We start from the raw sequence: 25,493 nt of genomic DNA on the forward strand, positions 1-25,493 counted from the left end.
CATTATTATTATTACTATTATTATTATATGTAACCATTTTATTGTTGCTGTTTTCTTGAGGAGAAATCTGTCATTTTTCATTAACAGATAATTCAAATAGTGAGCTTGTAGTTTACCTGCAATAGTGGGTAATGGGTTCACACCATTAAAACAATCCCTATCAAGTTGTTCGCCATTCTGAGGGCCTCCATCCTCCTGATAGCTTTCATTAAAGACTGCTCTAGAAATGATGTTGTCAAATAAACGTTAGTGATGGTTAAGATAGTTAAAAGACATCTTAAGAATGTAGTCTGGTAATAATGTGGGTGGATATCTTTTAAAGTGCACTCTGCATCTGTAACTTTTTGTCCTGGTTTGTCACTTTTGTTTGTTTGTTTTCTGTGTAACTGTAAGTAATCTTGCAACAGGTTCCATTGGGAGAACAGTGCTAATGCACTGAAATGGTGTCTGTATATCAAAAATTAATGAATAAATAAATAAAAGGAAATCATGATTTGTCTTTTTTTATTCTCTGTAAGGCCTATTAAAATTGTTTGGATCCGGTTACCCGACCCCACCTTGTTTTTCACGCCGACCCTAAACTTGAGGGGAAAATATAATATAATCGCTAAAATAGTGAAGTCTTGCATGCAAGATGCGGAAATTGACATGACCTTAAAGACAATGTAAAACTGTTCTTCCAATCAGTGTAACGGCTGTACATCTGATGAGATCGAGAAGAAACCAATAACACAGAGAACATATGGAAAACAATGGAAAACATAACTACCTGAACTAGACACTCACATATGAAAAAAAATCTACCTACCCCACATATTCTAAAATTGAGCGTAATCGGAACCACACAATGTTTTGTTTGTTAGGCCTACTTAGGCTACTGAATGGCAAAATCACATCCCGTACACTCAGTGCACTATGTGGCTACAACTTGTCACTAGTGTGCTTATGTAAATAACTGTAATGTTCATAATCATGTATTGTGAGGAAGATAACATATAAATCAATGCAATTTATAACATTTTTAAAGAAATGAACAGAGTTCTACGTCACATTTCGTTGGACATATACGTTGGTATATTCATATATGTATGTAAATTGTAACATTATCTTCATACGTCACACGGCAGTACAGTCAGTCATATAATTATATCGGTACGGTACGTGCATGCGTTACGTTTGTATTAATTTTAAAACTTGGATGCCAAATTTCCTCGAATGTGTCATCATAATGCGTGACGTAATGTGGCCAAGTGATTATGATATACCTATTTAAATCTCACGATAGAATATCGATATTCAGGCAAAATCTTCATTCGGATTTCTCGAAATAACTTGGGTAAATTTCATCCAATATCACTGCGATTTTTCAAACGCCATGAAGCCGCAGGGTTTTTACCTTTTCGAAAATTGAACAGTCTTATGTACAGTTATGTTCGCTTTTTGGCCTCATTTCATAATATGTTACGCATTCATCATGCATTATAATTTAATCTGATATTTATTCAAATGACATTTCATTACTAGGTAACGTTGTATCGTATTTGTTTTTCGCGTTGTCTAGAGTCTACTAGTAGACGAGTACTAAATGTTACTTTTAATTTTTATCAAAATGAGTACACATTGATCTTGTTCATTACTAAAAACAGACTTTCGGCGAATTTTACATAATATGACATGAGCAAATGTAAAATTCTGATACATTATGATGTTTGGATGTGAAATTATGCATATGGTAAAAGAGACAGAGCTGATAAATGAAAGCAGAAGGTGAACATAGTTGATAGCATGCCATCATGTCGATTTATTGAGTGGCGTGTTGATAACTCATCTCTGCATCTTGTGTACTTAATATTTCTCGAACTAAACTTACCTCTGTATATTAGTACAGGCAAACTTCACTTCTGGGGTTGTTGTCATGCTTTTGATTTCTTGATCCTGGAAATAAAGCCCTTCGCATGCATGTCTCGCTCCCTGTTCATCAGCCATTTTGTTGTTTGGAAATTCCAGTAGCCGTCACAAATTGATACAATTTAGTTAAAATACCATGACAGCGCGCCAGATCGAGCGTACTGTAGTGTAGCTTTACACAACAGCGGCCCCTCTTTTGTTGTGGTTTGGGGTAAACTATATTTGATTTCAGGGCCTAGGATTTTGACCCCGGCCAATAGCAATTTTTGTTGGCCACCACGACTGCAAATTTTCTCTTCAATAGCAACTACATGTAGAAAGCATTTTTTTGCCTAATAAGCTACGGATACAGCATTTTTAAATATAAACTCATACTTTAAATATGACCATTGTCTATGGAAAGCCACAACTGACTTAAGTGTGCAATTACTATTATTGTATGTGCAAATACTATGTTATTATGTGCATTCAATAGTTTATTATGTACTTACCTTAAGTTATTATGTGCATACTGTATTATTCTATGTACAGTTACTATTATTGTATGTGCAAACACTATGTTATTATGTGCATTAGATAGTTTATTATGTACAGTTACTATTATTGTATGTGCAAACACTATGTTATTATGTGCATTAGATAGTTTATTATGTACAGTTACTATTATTGTATGTGCAAACACTATGTTAGTATGTGCATTTGATAGTTTATTATGTACAGTTCCTATTATTGTATGTGCAAACACTATGTTATTATGTGCATTTAATAGTTTATTATGTACAGTTACTATTATTGTATGTGCTAACACTGTTATTATGTGTATTAAATAGTTTATTATGTACTAACCTTAAGTTATTATGTGCATACTGTATTATTCAATGTACAGTTACTATTATTGTATATGCTAACGCTATGTTATTATGTGCATTAGATAGTTTATTATGTACTAACCTTAAGTTATTATGTGCATACTGTATTATTAAATGTACAGTTACTATTATTGTATGTGCAAACGGTATGTTATTATGTGCATTAAATAGTTTATTATTCACTGTTACTACTATTGTATGTGCTAACACTATGTTATTATGTGCATTAAATAGTTTATTATGTACCAACCTTAGGTTATTATGTGCATACTGTGTTATTCTATGTACAGTTACTATTATTGTATGTGCAAACACTATGTTATTATGTGCATTAAATAGTTTATTATGTACAGTTACTATTATTGTATGTGCAAACACTATGTTAGTATGTGCATTTGATAGTTTATTATGTACAGTTACTATTATTGTATGTGCAAACACTATGTTAGTATGTACATTTAATAGTTTATTATGTACAGTTATTATTATTGTATGTGCAAACACTCTGTTATTATGTGCATTGAATAGTTTATATACAGTTCCTATTATTGTATGTGCAAACACTATGTTATTATGTGCATTTAATAGTTTATTATGTACAGTTACTATTATTGTATGTGCTAACACTGTTATTATGTGTATTAAATAGTTTATTATGTACTAACCTTAAGTTATTATGTACATACTGTATTATTCAATGTACAGTTACTATTATTGTATATGTATATCGTATTTTCCTTGGCTGAACGAAGAAAAATGTTGGGGAATAACAACTAATATTGTTATTGAATTCATTTTAAAATGTAGGTTTCATGCAAAGATTACCAGGCATATACTTATTTCTTTTTTTTTGTAAGTGACACGCCTTTCAATATTATGTCTGCCCCGTATCATGTGATAACTACATAGTAACCGACCGTTCTACATGTCATATCTAAATACGTTTCTAGGTCCGTCACTGTGTATCAAATTTAGCTGTCATTCGGCCGGAACATCTGTCAGATATTGTAAGTACCTTTAACAAGAGAATCTTGAGGAGTACTCGTCGTTGTAGGAATTAAATCTAATGCTCTCTGTCATCTTGTTACTGTTTTTTTCCAATTGTTCATGGGTTGTTGAGCTGATTACAAAGGTTGCCATGAAACTGGCCCGACTTACGTGTATCTCACTGACACTGTATCAACTAGACTTGCTCAACGGGCTTTTTTTCATTCTTTATGTGAAAAAAAAAAAAACATTTTTAAAAACACACACAACTGTATACTTTTGTGTGAAACTGATAATCTGACTAAGTGATTATAAAACAGTCGATATAGCCTTGAGACTAATAGTAACTAGGATTTTTAAATTAAAAAAAAGCTTGAGGACATTTACAAAACTAGAAGATGAAAAATAGGCTCAAACAATTCGAAGATTATAAGACTAAAAATCTCCCAAGGGACTGTGTGAACCGTGTGTTCTAGCGCCTTCCACTTCTACTGCATATCTACTTCTCGTCATCATGGCAACACTTTGCAAGTAAACATTTAGTGTGTAGATGAATAAATAGATCTAATTTATGCGATGAATTTCAGCTTTAGTTTCCCATACATTTGGGTGCATAGGATTAGGCATAGCCCCTCCACCCATGTATGTATGGTGGAGGGTCTATGGATTAGGGAACTCGTCAGTACTGTGCTATTCTCCTTCGTTAGTGACAGGGTGTTAATATTTTTTCAAAAAAGGAATGAGAGAAAGGAACGTAGAGAATCAAAGTATCATTGAAGTAGATATCTTTCTTTATTCCAATAATATGTGAAACTTATACTTCCGTTTATTACTGAAGAAGAGTATATAGTTACTTGGATTACGAATAGAGAGGGCCATGTGGAAAGACACTGTATTTACCGTGAATTTACCTTGAATTTTCGTGAGGTATGACGCCATTGAGGCTTTTAAAGACCTCTTACTGTTCTTAGGTGGCTATCAATACACGCTTTAAAATGATTAAATGTTTTGCCTTGTACGTAGCCATGTAACATGGATAGAAAACATGGAATGTCAACCATACTCTAAAGACGCAGTAGACAGTTTATGAAACATGCGTATAAAACATGTCAAATGTCACCCCATACTCTATACTCTATATCTCTGACCCCTGTTGCCCTGGCCTTATCGATCATACATGTTTATTTGCTTTGTGGTGGGTTTAGTTTGTCCAGCGTTTTGCAAAAGTGTAGTTAGTTGTCATAAATCATTTGAAAAAGTCTGCGATCGTCAACAAGCATTATATTGCGAGAAAAACAAATTGAAAGTCATCCAACCGTGTTCTTGCAGACTCAATTCTTCTCGGCCAAATAGTGTTGCATTATTGTAAATGTAGTAACACAAGGATGGAAAGGCAGTTTGATAGACATTCCAGAAAATAAACACATATATGCCTAGTAACAAGACCACACCCATAGCAACAGTCAAATAATGATATGTTTTGCAATATAACAACATCGATGGATATGCAAGTGAATAAACATTCAGAAAATGGACGCATATGTGCTTAGCAACAATGCCACGCCCATAGCAACAGTGAAATTATAATGTTCATTGCAATGATAACAACGGGTGTGGGATGGATAAAGTGGGTAAACATGCAAAAATTTGATACATATGTGCCTAGCAACAAGACCACGCCCATAGCAGCGGTTTAGGTCTAAAAAGATAATTGTTTGGTTCCGGTTACCCGACCTTACCTATCTTTTCACTGCCATCCCTATTTTTTTACGTATTCGAGAAAAAAATAATAAAATCGCAAAAATTGTGTGAAGTCTCACGAGAAATAGTGGATGCGGAAAACTGACATCAACTTAAAAAGACAAAATAAAACTGTTCTTCCAATCTGTAATTAATGTACATCTGATAGGAAGAAATAAACAACACAGAGACCATTTGAAAAACAATGGAAAACCTGTACTAGACACTCGCACATGAAAAATACATCATAACATAAAATAAAAAATCTACCTACCCCCACCTATTCTAAAATTGAACGAATTGGAACTACACAATTTTTTATTAGGCCTAAATAACATAGTGCATTGTAAAGATACGGTAATACGTGGAATGGTTATGCTTGTGGATACACATTTTTTTAAATAATTTTATTACACATGTATGCCAAGCAAATCATGTCCATGGCAACAACAAAAACAGTGGTCTTTATTAGATGTAAGATAAGAGTAATAACGTGTAGGCAAACATTGAGATACAGACACAAATGCTCATAGCAACAATGGACACACCTATAGCAATAACCAAGCAGCATTCTCTAGTGCAAAGATTACATCAGCTATTGGTGTGAACCAACTTCCTGTGACAGCATTATATCCTACCAATCAAAGTCTGACAAGTTAAATCGTTTATTATTTATACTGTACCAGTTGTGATACAACGCCATTTGGCACATTTACACGTTATATCATTTTTCTTTGTAGCTTGTTATGTAGTTGGCTCCTTTTTGTCAGGCGGTGGATTATTTCTTCGACGTAGACGCAACCCGTTCACTTGTTAACACGCTGTATCTCTCAGCCTTTAATGTAATACCATCAAAGGAAAACTTCAATTTTGGCTCGTCTCCTTGCATACATTCAAATCTACACTTATGTAACCACACAGCAACAAACAAAAATAGCTCCATTTGCGCCAACTTCTCTCCCAGACAACGACGTGCTCCCATTGAAAATACGGCTACTTTATTTGTCAGCCTTCTGTTCAATTGAGAACCATCATTTGTAAGGAAACGTTCTGGAATGAACTTGTCAGGTTCAATCCATTCTGCATCATCATGATCTGAAGACCAAAGATTCGTTATAATAGGTGTGCCTCTCGGGATATGATATCCAAAAAGTGTTGTGTCTTTGATAGTGCTGTGGTAAACTCCTAGCGGAGCCATCGATGCATGGCGGAGAACTTCGTGGAGACAAGCGTCAACAAGCGGCAGTCTTGAACGATCATCTAAAGTCGGAGGCCGATCATGACCCACAACGCTGTGCAGTTCATCGCCTAATCGTTTTTGAACTTCTGGATACACAAGCATATAGCAGATAAAGACATGGAGAGTCTTTCCAATGGTATCAAATCCGGCTCTGATGAGAGAAACGATCATGTGACTGATCTCACTAGTATGATGTATTACATCACTTAATTGAATATGAGACTTATCTCCGCGGTTTTGTTCGTCACTTGGCATAGCCTGTCGCATCAAATCTACCATGTCCATCTTAGCCTGCGGTTGAGGGTTTCGAAGATGTTCAGTTACGTTTTCTTCAATGAAAGTCAGGATATTGTGTATTTGATCTCTCCTTTGCGATTGACTGGGGCGGGATGACCAGCTTGTAGGCAAAATAGCCTTAATAGAACCAAGACCAGTCGAGCGCTGTACCTTCAACTCACCCAAAACGAGACCCCGGAAATACATATCATCATACGAGAAAGATTTACTGAAGCAAACGGTACATAGAATATTGGCAACTCCAACATGAATGGTTTCAAACGGGTCATATACGCCGCCATTACTCATACAATCTACAATTGCGAGTGCCTGTCTGGTTATTACTTCTTCAATCCCACGAATGTTCTCAACAAGACATCTCTGCAAAGCTGTGTACACAAGTTTTCGCAAGAATCTAGTTTCTTGGGAGTAATTTGAAAACACTAAGTCTAGTTTCCTGTCATGTTTCACATTCAAGTCATCAGGAAAGTCAGGTCGCCCAGAAAATGTAAGCACTTGTTTGACCAAAGCTTCGTGTAGTGCTCTATAACCATCTAGTACAACGACTGTCTGTGGTCCAAGTTTGATTTGATAGACGCTACCATATGTTCTTGCGAGTTCGTGAAGGTATAAGTACGCAGGTGGTTTTATGGAGAATAAACTACCAATATATGGCCAACCCCATGGACCAGGTGGACTGGGTTGTCGGTCGATGTTTTGTGTTCTACGCCAAATTATTGTCACTAGAACGATAAACAAGGTAATAAATACTGTCGTAAAGCCAAAGACGGTAACTGAGTTTGATATCACCAGTAACATGATGGTGTGAATCACTTGCCAAGTCCAATGGTATCAACAAGGAGCTCTGCAACAAGTAACTGTGTATAAGAATGGTTGAACTGACTGTACGTCCTAATTTCAACTCTCATTGGCACAGGTCACGTAGGCCTTTATTTGTGACGGGTCACGTGAATTTTATTGACAATCATTTAAATGTCAATGACCGTTGAATTTAGTGCCCTTTCCCCCTTACTTTGAGAACAGTGTCTCTTAGTCTCTGCCTTATCAAATATGCTAGTTATTCCTTGCTTTATATATTTTCTTTTCATTTTTTAGTATAATCTTAACATTTTTAAATACATCTATGCATACAGAAGTCCATAATATCACAAACTTACTGTCGAAACCAAGAGTCTTTTGATTAATTATGCAAGCTGTTTTATAAAATGGAAGTTACAGCCATGCCTTTATGATAGTGAATGTCACGCAAATCAACTGACAAAGATTTTAATGTCAACCTGTCGCAAATCCCGGCGCATATTCCGAATATTATTATCATATTTAATCAACCCTCAAAGAGATATTAAGATATACAAACGAATGAGCGGTTAAGAACGTAAATGGACACCTAGCCAGTTTATTTATGAACATCCAATCACACATCGCCACCTCTTTTATACTGGCTTTATTAGTTTACATTTCATTTCAAACCTCGTTTTCAAAAACTGAGATACGCAGTAGTTTCAAAGAAGTCAAAACATGGCAGCTGACTCCAGCTGTAACGTAGTAACCTTGTTGATATTTCATTCGGTTGTTGTAAGCTGTGTGGTTATAATACCGTTTATGTTCTTTACTAGAACTCGTGTCGAGGAAGGTACGTTATTTACATTGTAATTCTGTTGTAGAATGGGATTTAAATGAAGTTGCCAAATTGATCTATAAGTAGAATCATAGACGTTGGAGAGAGAGAGAGAGAGAGAGAGAGAGAGAGAGAGAGAGAGAGAGAGAGAGAGAGAGAGAGAGAGAGAGAGAGAGAGAGAGAGAGAGAGAGAGAGAGAGTGCCGCAAAATACACTTTTTGTCATAAAACCTTAGCATTTGGGTGTTTGAGACACACAATTCTTATTTGAGACACACACAATCCTTGTTTGAGACACACTGAATCCTGGTCATAAGAGCTTAGCATTTGCCGTTTTGTGCAACAATTTACTCTAAAACAGGAATGTTTTTCGTGCAAACCTAGAATGTAAAAAATGTATTAAATATATTGAATGTATTTCGTGCAAGCTGCCCGGACCGTCGCCTGGGCCTAGAATGTATTTCGTGCAACCATAGAATGTTAAAATGTAATAAATGTAAAATAGTCAAAGTACTGGCCAGAGCTCATTTATTTTGTTTTCTGCGACTACTTTCCGGTCTGGCAGCCTGGTGATAACATGCTAGCTGTCGGATATCCTGTGTTGGGTTGGGTTGTGCTTAGTCGAGGTACTGGGATGATATCAATAGTAAATAACGAAACTCTTAATATATGGTAACAACAATCTAATTATAGAACCTTCACATATGTACAGGGAAGGGACTTGCTTACGTCTTATTTGTTACATGTATGACATTCTATTGAACCTTGCAACTTTGAACCAAGACATACCGTTTTAGTTGTATTTGAGAGTAACACTAAATAAAGAAAAAATGGCCTTCAACAAGTAACAGATACAATCCGACCAATATGCGTCGAGCGGTAGCGAGGCGCATATTGGTCGGATTGTATCTGTTTTGTACACCGGCTAATTTCCTTTGTTGTGTATTGAGTTCGAATTCCAATATACTCCGGAGATAACTCATACACTGCTATCATACCACCGCAACAACAATAATAATAACAGTGTCTGCGCCATCGTGCATGTCTGCATATCTTCCGGGCTATTTATACACTCTAGCTAATACACATACACCCCCTAACAAAATTAGACACTCACTTCACACTACAAGTTCTCAAATACAGTGTCTGCTGTACTGTGCATTTTCTCAGAGGATGTTTTTACATTGGAGTTAGAAGACATACATCAATGAAGTTGGATACTCTCCATGTTCTTAAATGTAAACTGACCGAAACGTCGCTTTCGACAAGACATGCTTAGCTACTGAAAGGTTCACACACACTAACCAAGCTATTGACGTTTATTTGGTTGGGCTTTCGCCATCATCAATCATTCATTTTGACAGCTCTTTCTGGTTGATAACAAACTCGATACTTCGATACAAACATCTTCATGTTGGAGTCTATTGCGCACACAGTCAATGTCTGTCTAATATACTCCGGATGTTGACTTTTCATTACCATGTCTGTCTAATATACTCCGGGTATGGACTTTTCATTACCCGGATGGTATTTTTCATATTCTCAGCTCCCTGGATTTTGAAGCGGGAAGTTTGCGGACACCTGATTGGCTGATCGCCCGATTAATCACTGTCGCTTGACAAGTAACGCCCACGCCGGTGTACAAACACAGTTGTTTTCCCATGTTCACTAATTAGGCTGGTGGTGCTGCTGCAGGAATAAAGTCAGTTTCCCAGAAGCACTGATACCAAGAATCAAATTGAATTCTGAGAATGCCACACTAACAACGACTGTTCCACCATCCTACATGGCAGTAGTGTCGAAAAGTGTGACCAATATTGGCAATTCAGAAACATCCACTCAAACGTTAGCTATACAAGGTCGGCAAACTTACGTCGATGGAAAAGATGAAAAGATGTCAACTGAAAATGCGCCAAACACCAATCTAACATCACCAACGTTTATGATAGACACGTCTGTTGATAGAAGTCTGGCACAGTCGACCACTATAACCAAACCAGGTAACGGTATACTCCCTTATTTCAGGAAGCAATGTTGCTTGTTATAATGCTTTTTAAAAAGCCGATTCTGCTGACACACGCCTGTCACCAGAACGACGTGCAGGTGATAAGCACGACCTTTGACCTTTATGTATTGGCTGCCCGATCCTATTAAATCCACGTTTGGTACTAGTAATTCGTGTTTTTCCCAACGACCACGACTTGACTCGCGTGCGTACGCCATTTTATTTAACAAATGTGGAAATATCGACTTCTTCTTCAAAACCAATCCGCGATGATCGGATTGCTTTTGATATTTGATATGCACGCGTACACGTACGTGCCTTGGGGTTTGGACGCTATATCAGCTTTATCCATGCCAAGTTGATACGCATCATATTCTATTTTAAGAAGATGGGGGGGGGGGGGTCAAAAGTGATCTCTTCTGAAACAGATGGTCGGATTTCTCTGATATATGGACTGCGCACTCATGTGTACATATGGAATGATAAGGCATTCTTTGCAAATGTCAGAGATAAGATGTTTTTACTTTTATTATCCATAAAAATACGGAAATTCATCGTTGACAAAACATCGAAAGGTGAAAATATAAAACAAAACAAGTGTACAAATTTAAACACAATACTGCATAGAGAAATTAGGTCTACAATGATTAAATCTTATAAATCTGAAAACATTCACTTGAAATTCTTTAAAGATTTAATTGGGTAACTGTCTTAATGGTCTAAATGATCATTATTTCAAAACTGCCGGTTACGAATTATGAAAAAAATTAAATGATTTTGTTCTATTGTTGTAGGCAGTGATCATGATTGTGACCCGTTGTTCGTTCCGTTTGGCAACAGTTGTTACCGTTTTATAAATTCGTTGAAAACCTGGACAGACGCATCAGATACTTGCAGAGTGGCCCACGATGCAGACCATGTCTCCATTCATTCACACAATGAACAACTGTTCGTAGACAGTCTGATTGATAACACCGTCTGGCTTGGTTTAAATGATCTTTCCACGGTGAGTAATTGATTCTTCTATTAAAATAGAAATTTAAATGAAAAAGTACCAAATGGTATTAAATCATAATTCATTATTACAATGTTTATAACCTTTTTACAGGAAGGATATTTCAGATGGAGTGATGGTACAACACTGAATTATACCAAATGGGCTGATGGAGAACCAAACGACTATAATGGTCACGAGGATTGTGCCGTCCATTCACATTCGAGTACGAAAAAATTACTTTCAAATTTAAATCCCACCAGATTGTATGTATAGTTATACTCCTTTCTGACTCTTCCCCGTTGTTTCAACTGTGCTCTTAATTTCATTTAAGCGGGCACATTTTCAGTGGACAGGACACTTTTTACACAAAGAAAATGTCTGCATGCATGCCATTAATCCATGAAAGGAACTGTCCTCTAACACTTTAAACCCATGAATGAAACTGTCCTCAGCCTGTTAATCATTTCTATAGCACTGTCCCCAACTTGTCAACTGTTACAATGCAACCAACATGTGCTTCCCTGCCTGACACTGTGTTCTACCGCGCCTAATTTTACACCTGTGAGCTGTCATTCTGTAAAGTGTGTGTAAAAAACTGCCCTTACATTGGCAGGTCTCGAACACAGTGTAGTACCTCTCGTTCTGTACCTATCTACCCAAAGACATTCTCTATATTTTTTTTATTAAAAGACAGTCCCAATGGCCTGCCTTGTGAAAAAGGGAGTTGACAAGTCTAGTTGCAAAAAAAAAATTGAAGTAGAGAAAATGCATATACAAAGGATATAAATTATGTAGGTGTTTATATATGTTTCCAATTACAGCGTTTGTGTGCCCAGAGGGACTTACGCAATAAAAATTGAGTGTTCAAAAGAAGGGGGGGGGGCATGAAAATTCTGATGGTCTGAAAGGGGGCCCCGAAATGTTTAGCTCATGATTTGAACCAAATTAAACCTCAAGAGCATTTGTTTACCCATGCGAATGTATTTGTGTACGTGTATGCCTTCCTCTGTCTGTCTGTACCTCTCTATGTCTCTCTAGTCTCCGCCGCCCCTCTCCCTCCCTCTCTCTCCCTCCCTCCCTCCCTCCCTCCCTCCCCCCCTCTCTCTCTCTCTCTCTCTCTCTCTCTCTCTCTCTCTCTCCTTTTGTATGTATCTTTTCATATTTTACTTACATAATTATCGTTTTTATTGACAGATAAAATGTGGAACGATATTCCATGTGATCTTATGATGGCGTTTGTCTGTAAGAAACCGAATTAGCAAGTAAATCCGTACCCACAGGATTCGAAAAGGACCATTATTCGTCGATCTGAGTCAGTTAACCTAATATTCAACTCTTATATCGCACATTAATCTTTCTTAGCAATTTCATCTCTCCTTTCAGCATGGAAATATTAAAAGAATGAAACTTCCAATTCATGGTATGGATGTCTTAATACTGTGAGTAATGACATGTAGTTTTAGTCTAAGATCCAAAACAAGAAAGGTCTTGTGTAACACTGTTATCATTTTGAAATCAGATTGTTGTTGCACCTATGACAAAAGTCACAATTCAACTTAGTTGATATGGTAACGATCAATATTCCGGAGGGGGCGACATTGAAATATCTGGTTTCTATTTCATCCCAGAAACCATGGAGTATATTCCATAAGTAAGCTTATAGGCATCTAAAGTCACATTTAATTTGTTCAGCTTTTGTATTAATGTTGTGGTCGCCTATAAGGCTAGATTAAGAGGGTTTCTGCCTTTTGGGAATCGTAAGACAATGACATAAACTCCCCAAGCCCATATGCAACATTGCAACACAGGCCATAAATCCAAATTATTTCTTTATGGGTCTAGAACAACCTTTTAAATGATTGTAATGTATAATATGCATCATGCTTGAATTCTTCATCTTATGAACAAAGCTAGGCAAGGTTGATTTTGTCCCAGCTGCTTTGGTTGATGTCCAGCGAGTCTTCACTACTCTACATAGCGCGACTTTTCTAAAAAATAAATAAATAAGAGAAACAAGTCTTCATAAAAGACACAACCCCTCAAATATTTTACTTCTAATAGTCAATGGTGGTATGCTTTGAAAGAAATTGGTGGCATCAAATAATGTGTCTGTGATATAAAATAAGTGGCTTTATTTTAATAATGAGCTCGTGAATGTCAAAGTCAAGGCCTTATAGGAAAGTTTCCAACTGATGATAAAGGGGTAGACACTTGATAAAGTCTCTAATATGTATTAAATTGTATTTGAGTCATGGAGTAAATCATGATTGTTAACTACAAATATGACAGCCATTCAGTAACCAGATATAAACTGAATGCCATCCGTAAGGTCAAACCTTTGGATTGTTGTTCCTTCATGGCTTGTCGCAAAGAACAATTCTGTGCTACCAGACATAACATTTTATATATCCATTTAGTTACTACATCAATACAATGTAGCTTACACTCTGAGAACTCCTTACGACACATTATACATATTTGCTTCTGCAACAGTATAGTTTGACGGCACATATGCAATGAGGTTCAATACAATTTTCACGTCATTGAAGAGAACTCTAAAATCTGTGATGTTTAGTTTATTTGCCCAGCAGCTTAGCCTGCTTTATGGCACTTACGGTATATTCCATCCAATCTCTCATACCAGTTTACTGACCCTCCTGAGATTTTACATGCTAGGTTTGTAAATAAACCAATTGAAACAATACACTTTTACTCTTGGTATGAATGTTATAAAAATAAACGAGTGTAGCACATAGAGAATGTGCTTTACTTGAGTGTTACCTGTTACATTTGGTTCAAAGAGCCACAAATCAAGCGTAAAATGTTTCAAGCCCTCGCCCCTTCAGACCATCAGAATTTACAAGACCCACGTTCGCACGCCAACGTCCCCCACCTCATTTTCTCCTCAGCCAAATTATGTCGTTCCTAGTTTCGGTTACCCAGACTCTCATCGCTGGGGGCTCTTCTACGAGACCATCCAGACGAGAGCCTGGGAAACCACGTTCCAACTACCCCGGCCGTCACACAGTCCATGGATGTATTTCTCACTAATACATCCATACACAGTCTAAGCCCCAAAAAGGCCCGTTTGTTGTACTTAATATATATCAGTCGCTTGAGAAGTGACGTGGGACGTGAAGTACTCCCAATGATGCACTGCTCCAGAGGCTACTGCCTACTGGATAGTTGGAACGTCGTTCCCCAGACTCTCGTTTGGGGTGGTCTCGTAGGCAGAGCCCCAAGCGGCGAGTGGCTGGGTATCCGAGACTATGTCGTTCCCTGAATGAACAGGTTGTAAACATCAATTCAAGGCTACAACAACAGAAATAACATCTCACTAAAATGTCGAACGAGATTAACACGGTGACTATCTCGTTCACCTTTTATATATAACTTATCTTTAGTGCCAAAAGGGTCAGACCTATTACATGTGCATCCCCGTGTGTAAATATCAACATAAAAATTCAAGTCTGAACAGCTAGAACCAGGTGGCCATAAAGTGTCAACCATTGGTAAATAATAAACATTAATTGATATTTACCAAGCTCTGAGTATGTATATTCAAAGTAGTTCCCACACGTATACCAACGGTTGAGGTTGAACAATCACTGGTCCCCGAGCACTCAGGTCGCGTCACTTACACGTACTGGAGTTGATATTGGCGGGTGGAGAATATCATCAGACAGAACATTTGTAAAACGGGATATCATGACGGACAAACGGGCTCCGATATTCGTAGAGGAGTTGGAAGATACGCCTGTAGTAGAAAGCAGCCACGCTCGACTTGAAGTTCAGTACGAGGGCCATCCAGAACCGGAGGTGACATGGTTTTTCACCGATGAAGATGCGGAACCTGAACAACGCACACAGATTCGCGAAGGAGGGAGATACGAATTGGAATTCTCAGAAGATGGTGGTACTTATTCATGTGCTTTAATAGTTAAGGATGCCGTAGTGGAAGATATAGGGTTTTATACATGTCGTATAGAAAATGAAGTTGAATGTGCTGAATGTACTGCTGAGCTTGGCGTAGAGGAAATACCGTCATGAAGTGTCTATTCCCAATAGAAGTGTGTGTTTTGTATAGTATGTGATGAAATGAAGCCATGGTACAGAAGTGTTTCAGTGTATGATGATGGACATGAACAAGCCATTTAACATTTCTGTGTCGTCGTGGTCATAGTTCTTGTACCTCTTTAAGCTTTGCACTCAGTTCTAGATTAGATAATTGTAGCCTTAGACCCTAACATTTAGTGATCGTTTGCCAATCAACCACTTCACCAATATTGACACCGATCGCTCCCGTCCTCGTTGACACAGTCGTCAGGCTTTCAACCCCTGACCGACTTTGGTCGAGTTACATTTGAAATCATCATTTGAAGCGGGGAAGACATGAGACGAAAAAAAACACTGATTTCAATTGGTTCTCAAGAGAGCGCAATAGCTACAGTGGAACATGACTCTAGTTTGCGTGACAAATTTACCTTGGTATCACGTGACTTAAACGATACTTTAAACCACCCTAGCAACGTTAGCATCTTTGTGCATTATTGCATTCGACTTTACTCACTTTGTATATCTCACAACCTTTGTCCCTCGTGTATCAGGGGCAGTATGTTGTACACATTACGTCAATGATGTATTATATTAGACAGAGGGACAAAGTCTATAAACTTTATTATTTTTGCATATTGAAATTTATCATCAAAACCCACTAAACTATATTGACCCATGTCTATAACATAACTAGTATTATGGATATAGACGGCATTCACATATGGTACCATTGAAAGTGACGTCATAAAATGACATACCAAATCATTCGCCATACCATGACCACGCCCATTGGCGAATAATTGACCACCTGTATTATATACTGTGCGTTGACTCAGAGTAGCTTTTTAACACGATGTGGTATTCTGTATATTTATTTTGTGCACCGACATTAAACAATTTGGGCCTTACTTTAATACAATATTGGACGCGAATGTTGCCATGGTATATTCTCATGGGTAGTCTGATGAGTCTTAGAAATTGCTCCGTGAGTCTGAAGAAGACATGCTTCGAATAGGCCAATTTTAAATCCATTATATCTAAGATTTCAAAGTTACAAAGTTGGGATTCAGAATCTACACAAGAATGATTTAATTTTCATTTTATATACATGTAGCTCTAGAGCAAAGTCTGTAACATACGCCGCGTGAGGGGCCCTCTATCTTCTATTGGCCTACCGCTCTCACAAGACCGATGAAGACGGAACGACAGTCTATGCTAGTGAAATAAAGGTCAAATTATTTCATACTCTGTGTGTGCTTTTATTTTTGTACCTTCGTTCATGGTCGAAGTCTTTCTAGTAATAGTAATGAGCCAATCGCAGATTTGAGTGTTGTTTCGGCCGGAAAACTTGTCACCAAACACTTGTCACTACTCGCCTAGCGACTCGTAGTGACGAGGCCCCTTTAGGGCACGAATAATTTCCTTAGCTTTACGAAGACAAATATTGGGGAATAGTGACTAATTGTCCTATAATGTTTACAGTAGATCTTTGTTCGTCAAATTAAGTTGACTTCATAAAAAGAGGTGATATGATAAAGAAAGCATTTCATCCGAAAAATTAGTCAATATATTTTATTTGATATTTCAATATTTGCATTAAATCATCATAATTTCTGTTGTCTTGAGTGTATCTGGACCGCAAATAACGTTGGTGGCGCACCACTACACATATCATGGTAAATAGCGGATTCTTACGGTGTGGACTACCGCCTATGACTGTAATACTTCAGATATTCACATCACATGACAAATATTATTGTCGTGCGAGTTGTAGTGATTAATATTCTATCGACGTCAATGTCTAACTTGAAGAACACTTGAAAAAAATATTGCAACTTTTGTACTGATTGTCATCAACATTGAGAGTTCTCGTCAAAAATACACGACACGTCATGATAAATTAACATAAAACTAATACATTGTCATTTTAATGATTCTCACAAACCAACGCACATTTATTCCGTTTATCACAACGAAAAATAATCATGGTGTGCATCGAACAGTGCCGTACAGGGGTCTGTAGTTTTACCGCAATGTTTTTCAATTAATTACCATTGTTGTCATGGTTTCATAGCCTCGATTATAAACTAATACTTTTGATGTCATTGGAACTACCGATGTTGTTGCTGTCGTCATCATCAATTCACTCAAACAGTGCCCTCTAGTGGCAATATATAGGCCAGAGTGTGGACATTCAACTAGTTTTACGCACATTTTGATGTTACGAGTCTGATCACACCCATTTTGTGCAAAGATTGCAAAGATGCAAATTCTTCATCCCAACCGTGCACACTCTTTTCATACTTGTTGACTTTGTGTGACCATGCGCCGTAATAGTGATGAGGGACCATTTTCCCCCTCGAGTCAGTTGGAAAGGGATAGAATCCATAGACTGTGACGTCATCACAGAGGAGGAGAGCTGTTAGTACAGTCCGTATGCCCACAGTTGGTAGCCCTTCAAGTTTTAGAAATCTGTTAAAGAACAATAGCAGGCATCATAAGATTTCATATACATGAACACATGTCAGTGAATCACATATAAATTTCTTTCTGCTTAAAGCTAAATCTTTGGCGTAGTTTTCCGACATCTTTGAAGAAACTTTTGTCCAGATTTGCCGAATTACGCATTCAAATGAAACAGTGTCAGTATTAGAATGTGGAACAACACTCCTCCCACTGTAACTGCAGTAACTGAAGCGCAACACAACGACATGGTAAGAGCGCAAAATACAATTATTGCAGCCACCCTCGCTTGTACGTCTCTCTCGCTCCGAGGCTCTCTCTCTCTCTCTCTCTCTCTCTCTCTCTCTCTCTCTCTCTCTCTCTCACTCTCTCTCTCTCTCTCTCTCTCTCTCCCTCCCTGCCCCCCTCCCTCCCTCCCTCCCTCCCTCCCTCCCTCTCTCTCTCTCTCTCTCTCTCTCTCTCTCTCTCTCTCTCTCTCTCTCTCTCTCTCTCTCTCTCTCTCTCTCTCTCTCTCTCTCTCCCTCCCTCTCTCTCTCACCTAAAAAAGTTTAATTTCATCACAGCCTCCAAATTGAAAAACACTATTGCCTACCTTTTTGTCAAATTTGACAAATTTCCATACCCAGTGTAACCCATTCTGAAGGGAAGACGAAACTTAGTCTGTAAATTATGTACTACATATTGTAGCATAGGACGAGTGCATCTGACGTCACTCATAGATTCAGGATACCACACAATGGTATCGTTTAGGTGTCGCATTCGGTGGAGAGCGTCTTTCTTTGTAACTTCACCGGGAAAGAAATTTTTATTCCCTTTCGTCATCGAGTCATACATACGTACACATATCAGTTTATTAATAACGGTGATATTCGTCCTCAATCCAACGTCTCTAATATGAGATTCGATGTCCGCGACATTGAAACGAAAAACAAAGTCATGATTATTGATGTGTTCACCACATTTACTGTTTCGTAATATTCCACCGTTGCCAACTACAGCACACGATTTTTGGAGAGGTAGACTGTATGTTTCACTTCTTGGAACACTGTTCATGGAAATATTCCTAGATAGAGGAAATTCTTGGTAGAATTCATACACACCACTGCCAATCTGCCTTTCATATACCCGGATTAAGTTTTCCGATTCAGCAAGACTTGATAAAGATTTCCTGTAATAATAAAATATTGTTGATTGCTATCTTTTCTATTGACAAGCAAATTTACATAAAATATTCTCTGTACTATCCTTATATTTACCTTTGGTAATAGTATTCTGAATAACGCCCTTTGTCTACATTGAATTGACATGTGACATGATTCATTACTGTACAGTTGCACTATTTCACAGAAAAGATAAACTAATGAACATATACAGATGTATTGGTGTGACTAACATGGACAGAATCAACAGTTAGTTGTTACCTGTAGACAGTTATCGGGAATGAAATATACACTGAGCTTGAGTCAAATTTAGGATCCTGACTACAACCTTCATAACCAATCAAGTTATGTCAAATTAGATAATCTCAAGTTCAAACAATCTTTACTACCAATCCTATCTCTTCATAATTGACCAATCATGTGAAGGTCGATACCAAATTCGTGCCAATATGTATGGAATGTAGGAAAACCTATATAAGCCCTTATTTCTGTGTGATCTGTAGGAGTTTTGTTAGATGTCAATAAAGTACGAGTGGCTGTTCTTATAGTACTTGGTTGTCTGTGGACATCATTCCTTTCCAGAACCTGTTTCTAAACAATCGACCTATCCCACAACAGTACAGGTATTAAAATACCACTGGGTTGGACAAAACGCGTTCAGGCACAACGTTAGCATTGTGATCATCTAATTATGACTAACTCCGACAAAAGTAGTCCAGACCTGGTCCAAACGAAACTTATCACATGTGCCTTGCTCTTTGGACTGACCATGAATTAAAGCCGGAGCAAATAGTCCAAAAATGTGAGCCCTGAAAGAACAATTTTTAATTCTAGTCCATAAGACAAAATACCAACTTACTTGAAACGTATCAGCAGCGATGTTTGGTTGCCACATTTAGTGTCTGTACAAATGAGTTCACTACCCGAAGTGGCATGGATAGGCACACCGTTGTTAAGAGACTTTTTCTCTACACTTTGGTCGAATGAACGTCTGTAAATAATGTTATCATTAGAACGTTACTAATTACAAATTACAATAACAGGCATAACTCGACAATTATCCTGGCTACCCGCATCATTGTTAAATTTATGTTTTCCGTTCATTCGTCGCCTGTGGTGTTGTCCTACAAATGTTACCTCGATTTACATATGTATATATTGGTGTTAAGGGGCTACATGGACGATATTCTTATTCCGTAACACAGCCCTACATTTGCTTAGTATTAGAATACTTTTGAATATACAACAACAGCAGTCCTGATAAAGAATTATATTGGCACGCGATAATATTTTGGCGAGTAAAACAAAACGCCAGGGAAAAAAATCATTTTGATTGTGCTCGGTAAATGTGTTTGGAGAATTCGCAATGTACAAAACTACTGTATACTATTGAATGGAAACATTACAGGTACACTTACTGGACTTTCTGCTTCTTAGAGATCAACGTGTAAGGATAGAATACTCCAAGAAGTGAAATCGACAAGATTATGCTGACGTAACAACACCATACTTGTCTGTTTCGTCGAGTCATTGCTCATTTGAACTTGGGCATTACTGGAAACCATAAAGATGATTGGGTGAAGTCAGACCATTTCTACTTGTGTACCTGGAACGAATTCAAAATATTACTTGTAGTCATGCATACTTGTACATATCTGAACATCGGTCGTGCTGTGATATTATAATACTAGCAGTTGTATAGCTGTTTATCGGCCAGTGTGTGTGTGTGTGTGTGTGTGTTTATGTGTATGTATGTATGTATGTATGTATGTATGTACAGTATGTATGTATGTATGTATGTATGTATGTATGTATGTATGTAAGTATGTATGTATGTATGTATGTATGTATGTATGTATGTATGTATGTATGTATGTATGTATGTATGCTAGGCTTTAGAATGTTTTTGTCACATAACACAACTAACCTTTTTTGACATGCATGTCCGATGTAATGTTACGATCACATTTATTGAGTATCTACCTACAGTCCTAATCTAGTTTTTTGCCACCTGTTGGATTATCAAGAATCCTTTTATCAGGGTCGAATCAGCAATAGTAAAGAGGGGTGAAAAAGAAAGTAAATTGTAAATGAGAGAAAAAGTATGCAGAGACAATAAAAGTAATTGTAAATTGTTACGTGAGACCTTTTGCGTCGACATATCACGTATGTGAACTTTGGCAAAAAATAGACAAGAAATTTAAACTTGTACACGTGTATTTGAGACCTATGGGCATTCATTGTGATGTGGGCATCTTTATTTACTAAACATGCCTCATACAGGAAATCGTGGTATAATAATAAACACTGTACACGTATGTGAATACCTACTATTGCTATGCCTTAAATCAATATTGCATGTGTGGCCTAAGACCACTACGATAGAGGTCTGAGGTGTGGCCGAGTAGGGAACTGTAAGGCTTACTGTTTACCTTAGCTAGTATACGTGACGAAGTCTATCTCAGACTTGATTCATAGAATTAGGGACAAAAATCACACAAGATGACTTTCTATTTTATCATACATTTCGGTATTGACCTCAACATTTCGTGGAAACTATAACAAGGTATCGATGACATTGCAAAATATTACGCGATCTGGTTGTTGTTTACTTACCACGACTAGTGAAAGTGATTCGTCGACCAGGGCGACCGAGTTTGCGTACCAGTGGTAGCCTAGTTGTAGCGTATCTTGTCCATTGATTATGAAGACATGGTGCCTGGGAGATTGGGTCAGTTGGATTGAATCTGTGATGTTACTTTCAACTGGATATCTACGATATTAGAATCGCGGGTATATACTTGCCGGGGATATGCCAAACAGCTGATGTTGCATATTACGTAATCAACAACGGCAGCGTAAGTAGCGCATGGAATTGACGTTGGTGGCGCTATATAGTACCGCGGTCACGGTATCATTTCAGTCAGAAATAATTCTCTGCACAGCCTTTTTTTTTTGGACTCTGGAAGGGCAAACCCATGCTTAATGCCAAATACAGAAACAGATAATTCTAGTACCGGCATTAAAGAGGGAGAAAGAGGTGATTGAGGTATTGGTCAGATGGATGAAATCAAACATTCATCACTCAGTCATCGTAAATATGATTTATGTTCATTTATTCCCAGAATGTATAAAATTAATATAAATGATTACACGCTAATAGGCAAAGGGGATAATTAGAGGTAGTTGAATAGCAACTAATCAAGTCCAAAACCTGTAAACATATTTTCAAATTTAGACAAAATGTTATATCTAGGCTGTTCCAAAACTGTATATTCAGTTACAATAATATAGATACAGTCAAGAGCGCATACATATAAATTTTCATACATGAAAGGATATGAAAAGAAATTAACAAGTTGTCTACTGGTGACGAAACTAGCTGGAAATTGTAGATATTGTTTGCATTCCGACCACAGTGAATATTTCTTATATCTACTGGTATGCTATTCTAAAGTTTAAAGTTTGAACCTACAAACTTACTGGTAAATTGTCACGTCATATGCTTAGCCCTATTGGAATATTTAGATCATTCCTGGTACTTTGTGTAGCTCTGTATGAATGATTAATTGGAGTGAAAATGTCATGAAATGTGTGAGATGTGTTCTTGTTGAAAATCCCTAACTCTAGTTTGTTTTATTAATAAGCTTAACTGTTCAAAAATACAAAATGTTGTTTCTGAGGAAGCTTTCAAGTCACTAAATATATTTATACGCCATGAAAGCGATGGACGTATGACAGCATTATTTTCTAATCGCAACAAAACAAAAGATAACAGCCAGGGTTTTTATGGGAAGCGAACCGCTGATCCTGAGGAGGAAGGCCAATGTCCGACCTATATACCAAACCACAGACTGTCTGTTATCCACAGATTGTGTACAAGACAAGTACAGTAAACGTGAATACGATGAGTCTAACAAGATTATCCCTTTAGTCATACGGACTTCGAACAGAGGTAATAAACATTCCTTGGTAATGAAAACTAGAATAAGTTGTATGTGTGCCCTTTGGATATTTGAAGTACCTACATGATCAACCTGACTATGAGTCAGAGTCACGCGTCATGGCAGCTAGTTACCGAGTAATGTCTCTACGCATAGACTAAAAGTGTGTGTCGGGATGGGATGGGTGGGGATATGTTTGTGCGTGTGTTCGTTTTTAGGTACATGTATGCGTAAAACGTTGCAAAACATATTTTGAAATGAAAGTATAAGAGCATTGCTTGCATTTAAATGTAAGAGTTGTGGCAACTTGACTACAGTAAAAAATGGTATAATTCTTTAAGTTAAATTTTATTAAAATTTAATATATAATGCATTTAGAGGTGGATGTACCCCTGGCGTTATGTTAATTGCCCCTTTCTCTCCACCTCTATTGGTACACCAGTGTAGAGTGTCATTTACATACAACTGCCTAAAAGGTAATACGGTTTCTGGTACATCGTGTAGATACGTCACCAGTTGTTTACCGGTATAAACCGTGATGAGGAATCAAGGTGGAAACTGGAGATACATTTACACACGTGAAAGTAAAGATACGTTGGCTAGGTGGATAATTTGTGGGTGACAACAAAATCACTTTCAACGACTGCATCCCGTGTGCCCGTCTCTGGTACATAATTTTTTTCTGGACTTCACAAAGTCCTTGTTCATTTTAATGGTGTAGTAAAACGTTAACTATGATAACGTATTAAAGTTCAAAGGTTACCTGATTTCAACCTCACCCAAAACACACAACTGTGACTAGCTATAACATTTGAAAAAGATCGGTGTTACTGGTACCGGTATTTCACTTCTACCACAGCAGGTGAACGAATCATAAATTACCTAGCCACGTCGACAAAATCGGTGAGAAATTTGTTACTTTTTAAATTTAAATTCGCATTTTCGTAGTTCCAATTTTAATATAGAAAAATCATGTCATGTTAACCCCCGGTTAACCCTCATCTTTATTTATCTGATGTACTCACATTCCAGCATACTGTTATTTATGTGTATTCATATAGCGACGCGGACGTTTGGTGTGAGTGTTTCGGTAGCAGGTCACTCAGTACAAAGTGAAGGGGGGGGGGGGGTAGAAACGGCGGAGGAATTGGCACAATTGTAGTCACCGTTTTAATTAGAGGATTAAATGAACAGATTTTCCCTTGCCATGACTTTGTGGGTTACGCATATCACCGCTGAGTTGTCAAATTGAGCTCTACTACAGGTCATTTTCATGTAAATTATGTCTGTCTGTCTGTCTGTCGTCTGTCTGTCTGTATGTCTGTCTGTCTGTCTGTCTGTCTGTCTGTATGTCTGTCTGTTGACGATTTAGTCGCCATGGTTGATATCATGTATCGCATTATGCTGCACGAATCATATTTTACATGCTAGACTCGAGTTATGAGCATTTATAAACAGACATAATCCGACTATTGGTAGCGTCTGTAGTTCATTTTATCTACATACCTCTTGTGTGTATAATTCGGGGCTGTGCATGGATGTTCTGGGTCTACGGACAAGGCTTAACCTAAGTTCGCAGTTATGTTTTAGACAGTGACGTAAAGGTTGTGGCATATTACTAGTATATTACATAAGACGTCAGGTGATCACTAATATAACATTGGGAGATATTCAAGGGCGATTTTGATAATGTGATGACTTTTTAATGGTATTTAGACATTAATATAACCGTATAAATGTATACACTCATTGAAACACGACACAATTTAAGATCTACTTGTTGTTGCTGCTGCTGCTGTTGTTGTTGTTGTTGTTATTGTTGTTGTTGTTGTTGTTGTTGTGGTGGTGGTGGTGGTGGTGGTGGTGGTGGTGGTGTGTGTGTGTGTGTGTGTGTGTGTGTGTGTGTGTGATGGGGGGGGGGGTTCACGGTACTGTAAAGAATCGGTAAAATACCAGTTGAGGTCAGGTAACCAACGTTCTTATCATCTCGTACCATATCGTACGTTGCATTCTGGTTGACACGTTGCTCTATGATTCTCCAAGGCATGACATCGTTAGTTGCTTAGGAAAGCAAAACAATGTAAAGATAAAAGAATTAAGTCGTGACGGGGTTCAGATGAGGTTGACTCCTATTGTGCCGTTCCCCATTCAACTTGTATTACCCCAGTACATTAAAGTTGTATTCAGTTTGCACGTTGAGCCTAATTCAA

The 25,493-nt window shown here is 37.6% G+C and overlaps 4 protein-coding genes across 4 annotated transcripts; 2 read left to right on the forward strand and 2 right to left on the reverse strand.

Moving 5' to 3' along the window:
• Window positions 1–6,282: 6,282 nt before the first annotated feature.
• Window positions 6,283–7,839, reverse strand: LOC144436892 (cytochrome P450 1B1-like). The gene has a single exon (XM_078125753.1). It carries the CDS (start codon window positions 7,837–7,839, stop codon window positions 6,283–6,285), a length of 1,557 nt encoding a protein of 518 aa, XP_077981879.1.
• Window positions 7,840–10,444: 2,605 nt separating this feature from the next.
• LOC144436893 (echinoidin-like) lies at window positions 10,445–12,954 on the forward strand. Its single transcript, XM_078125754.1, has 4 exons — window positions 10,445–10,658; window positions 11,458–11,669; window positions 11,772–11,883; window positions 12,855–12,954. The coding sequence occupies exons 1-4, from the start codon at window positions 10,445–10,447 to the stop codon at window positions 12,917–12,919; spliced, it is 603 nt and encodes a 200-aa protein (XP_077981880.1). The 3' UTR covers window positions 12,920–12,954.
• Window positions 12,955–15,368: 2,414 nt separating this feature from the next.
• On the forward strand, window positions 15,369–15,710 carry LOC144436894 (myosin light chain kinase, smooth muscle-like). The gene has a single exon (XM_078125756.1). The coding sequence runs from the start codon at window positions 15,369–15,371 to the stop codon at window positions 15,708–15,710; it is 342 nt and encodes a 113-aa protein (XP_077981882.1).
• A 2,210-nt stretch (window positions 15,711–17,920) lies between these two features.
• LOC144436895 (CMP-N-acetylneuraminate-poly-alpha-2,8-sialyltransferase-like) lies at window positions 17,921–20,870 on the reverse strand. The gene is made up of 4 exons (XM_078125757.1): window positions 20,758–20,870; window positions 20,199–20,330; window positions 18,772–19,347; window positions 17,921–18,188 (listed from the first exon to the last, which is right to left on the reverse strand). The coding sequence occupies exons 1-4, from the start codon at window positions 20,868–20,870 to the stop codon at window positions 17,921–17,923; spliced, it is 1,089 nt and encodes a 362-aa protein (XP_077981883.1).
• Window positions 20,871–25,493: the final 4,623 nt, after the last annotated feature.

The sequence above is a fragment of the Glandiceps talaboti genome, chromosome 6, assembly GCF_964340395.1.
Source record: "Glandiceps talaboti chromosome 6, keGlaTala1.1, whole genome shotgun sequence".
NCBI lineage: Eukaryota > Metazoa > Hemichordata > Enteropneusta > Spengelidae > Glandiceps > Glandiceps talaboti.

Excerpts from the sequence above, each read along its gene's own strand:
- LOC144436892 (XM_078125753.1), bottom strand. The coding sequence starts at position 7,839 with ATGTTACTGGTGATATCAAACTCAGTTACCGTCTTTGGCTTTACGACA.
- LOC144436893 (XM_078125754.1), top strand. The coding sequence starts at position 10,445 with ATGGCAGTAGTGTCGAAAAGTGTGACCAATATTGGCAATTCAGAAACA. Across the intron at positions 10,659-11,457 it reads GACCACTATAACCAAACCAG|GCAGTGATCATGATTGTGAC; the intron begins GTAACGGTATAC and ends CTATTGTTGTAG. Across the intron at positions 11,670-11,771 it reads GTTTAAATGATCTTTCCACG|GAAGGATATTTCAGATGGAG; the intron begins GTGAGTAATTGA and ends ACCTTTTTACAG.
- LOC144436894 (XM_078125756.1), top strand. The coding sequence starts at position 15,369 with ATGACGGACAAACGGGCTCCGATATTCGTAGAGGAGTTGGAAGATACG.
- LOC144436895 (XM_078125757.1), bottom strand. The coding sequence starts at position 20,870 with ATGACTCGACGAAACAGACAAGTATGGTGTTGTTACGTCAGCATAATC. Across the intron at positions 20,331-20,757 it reads TCTAAGAAGCAGAAAGTCCA|ACGTTCATTCGACCAAAGTG; the intron begins GTAAGTGTACCT and ends CATTATTTACAG. Across the intron at positions 19,348-20,198 it reads TCGCTGCTGATACGTTTCAA|GAAATCTTTATCAAGTCTTG; the intron begins GTAAGTTGGTAT and ends TTATTATTACAG.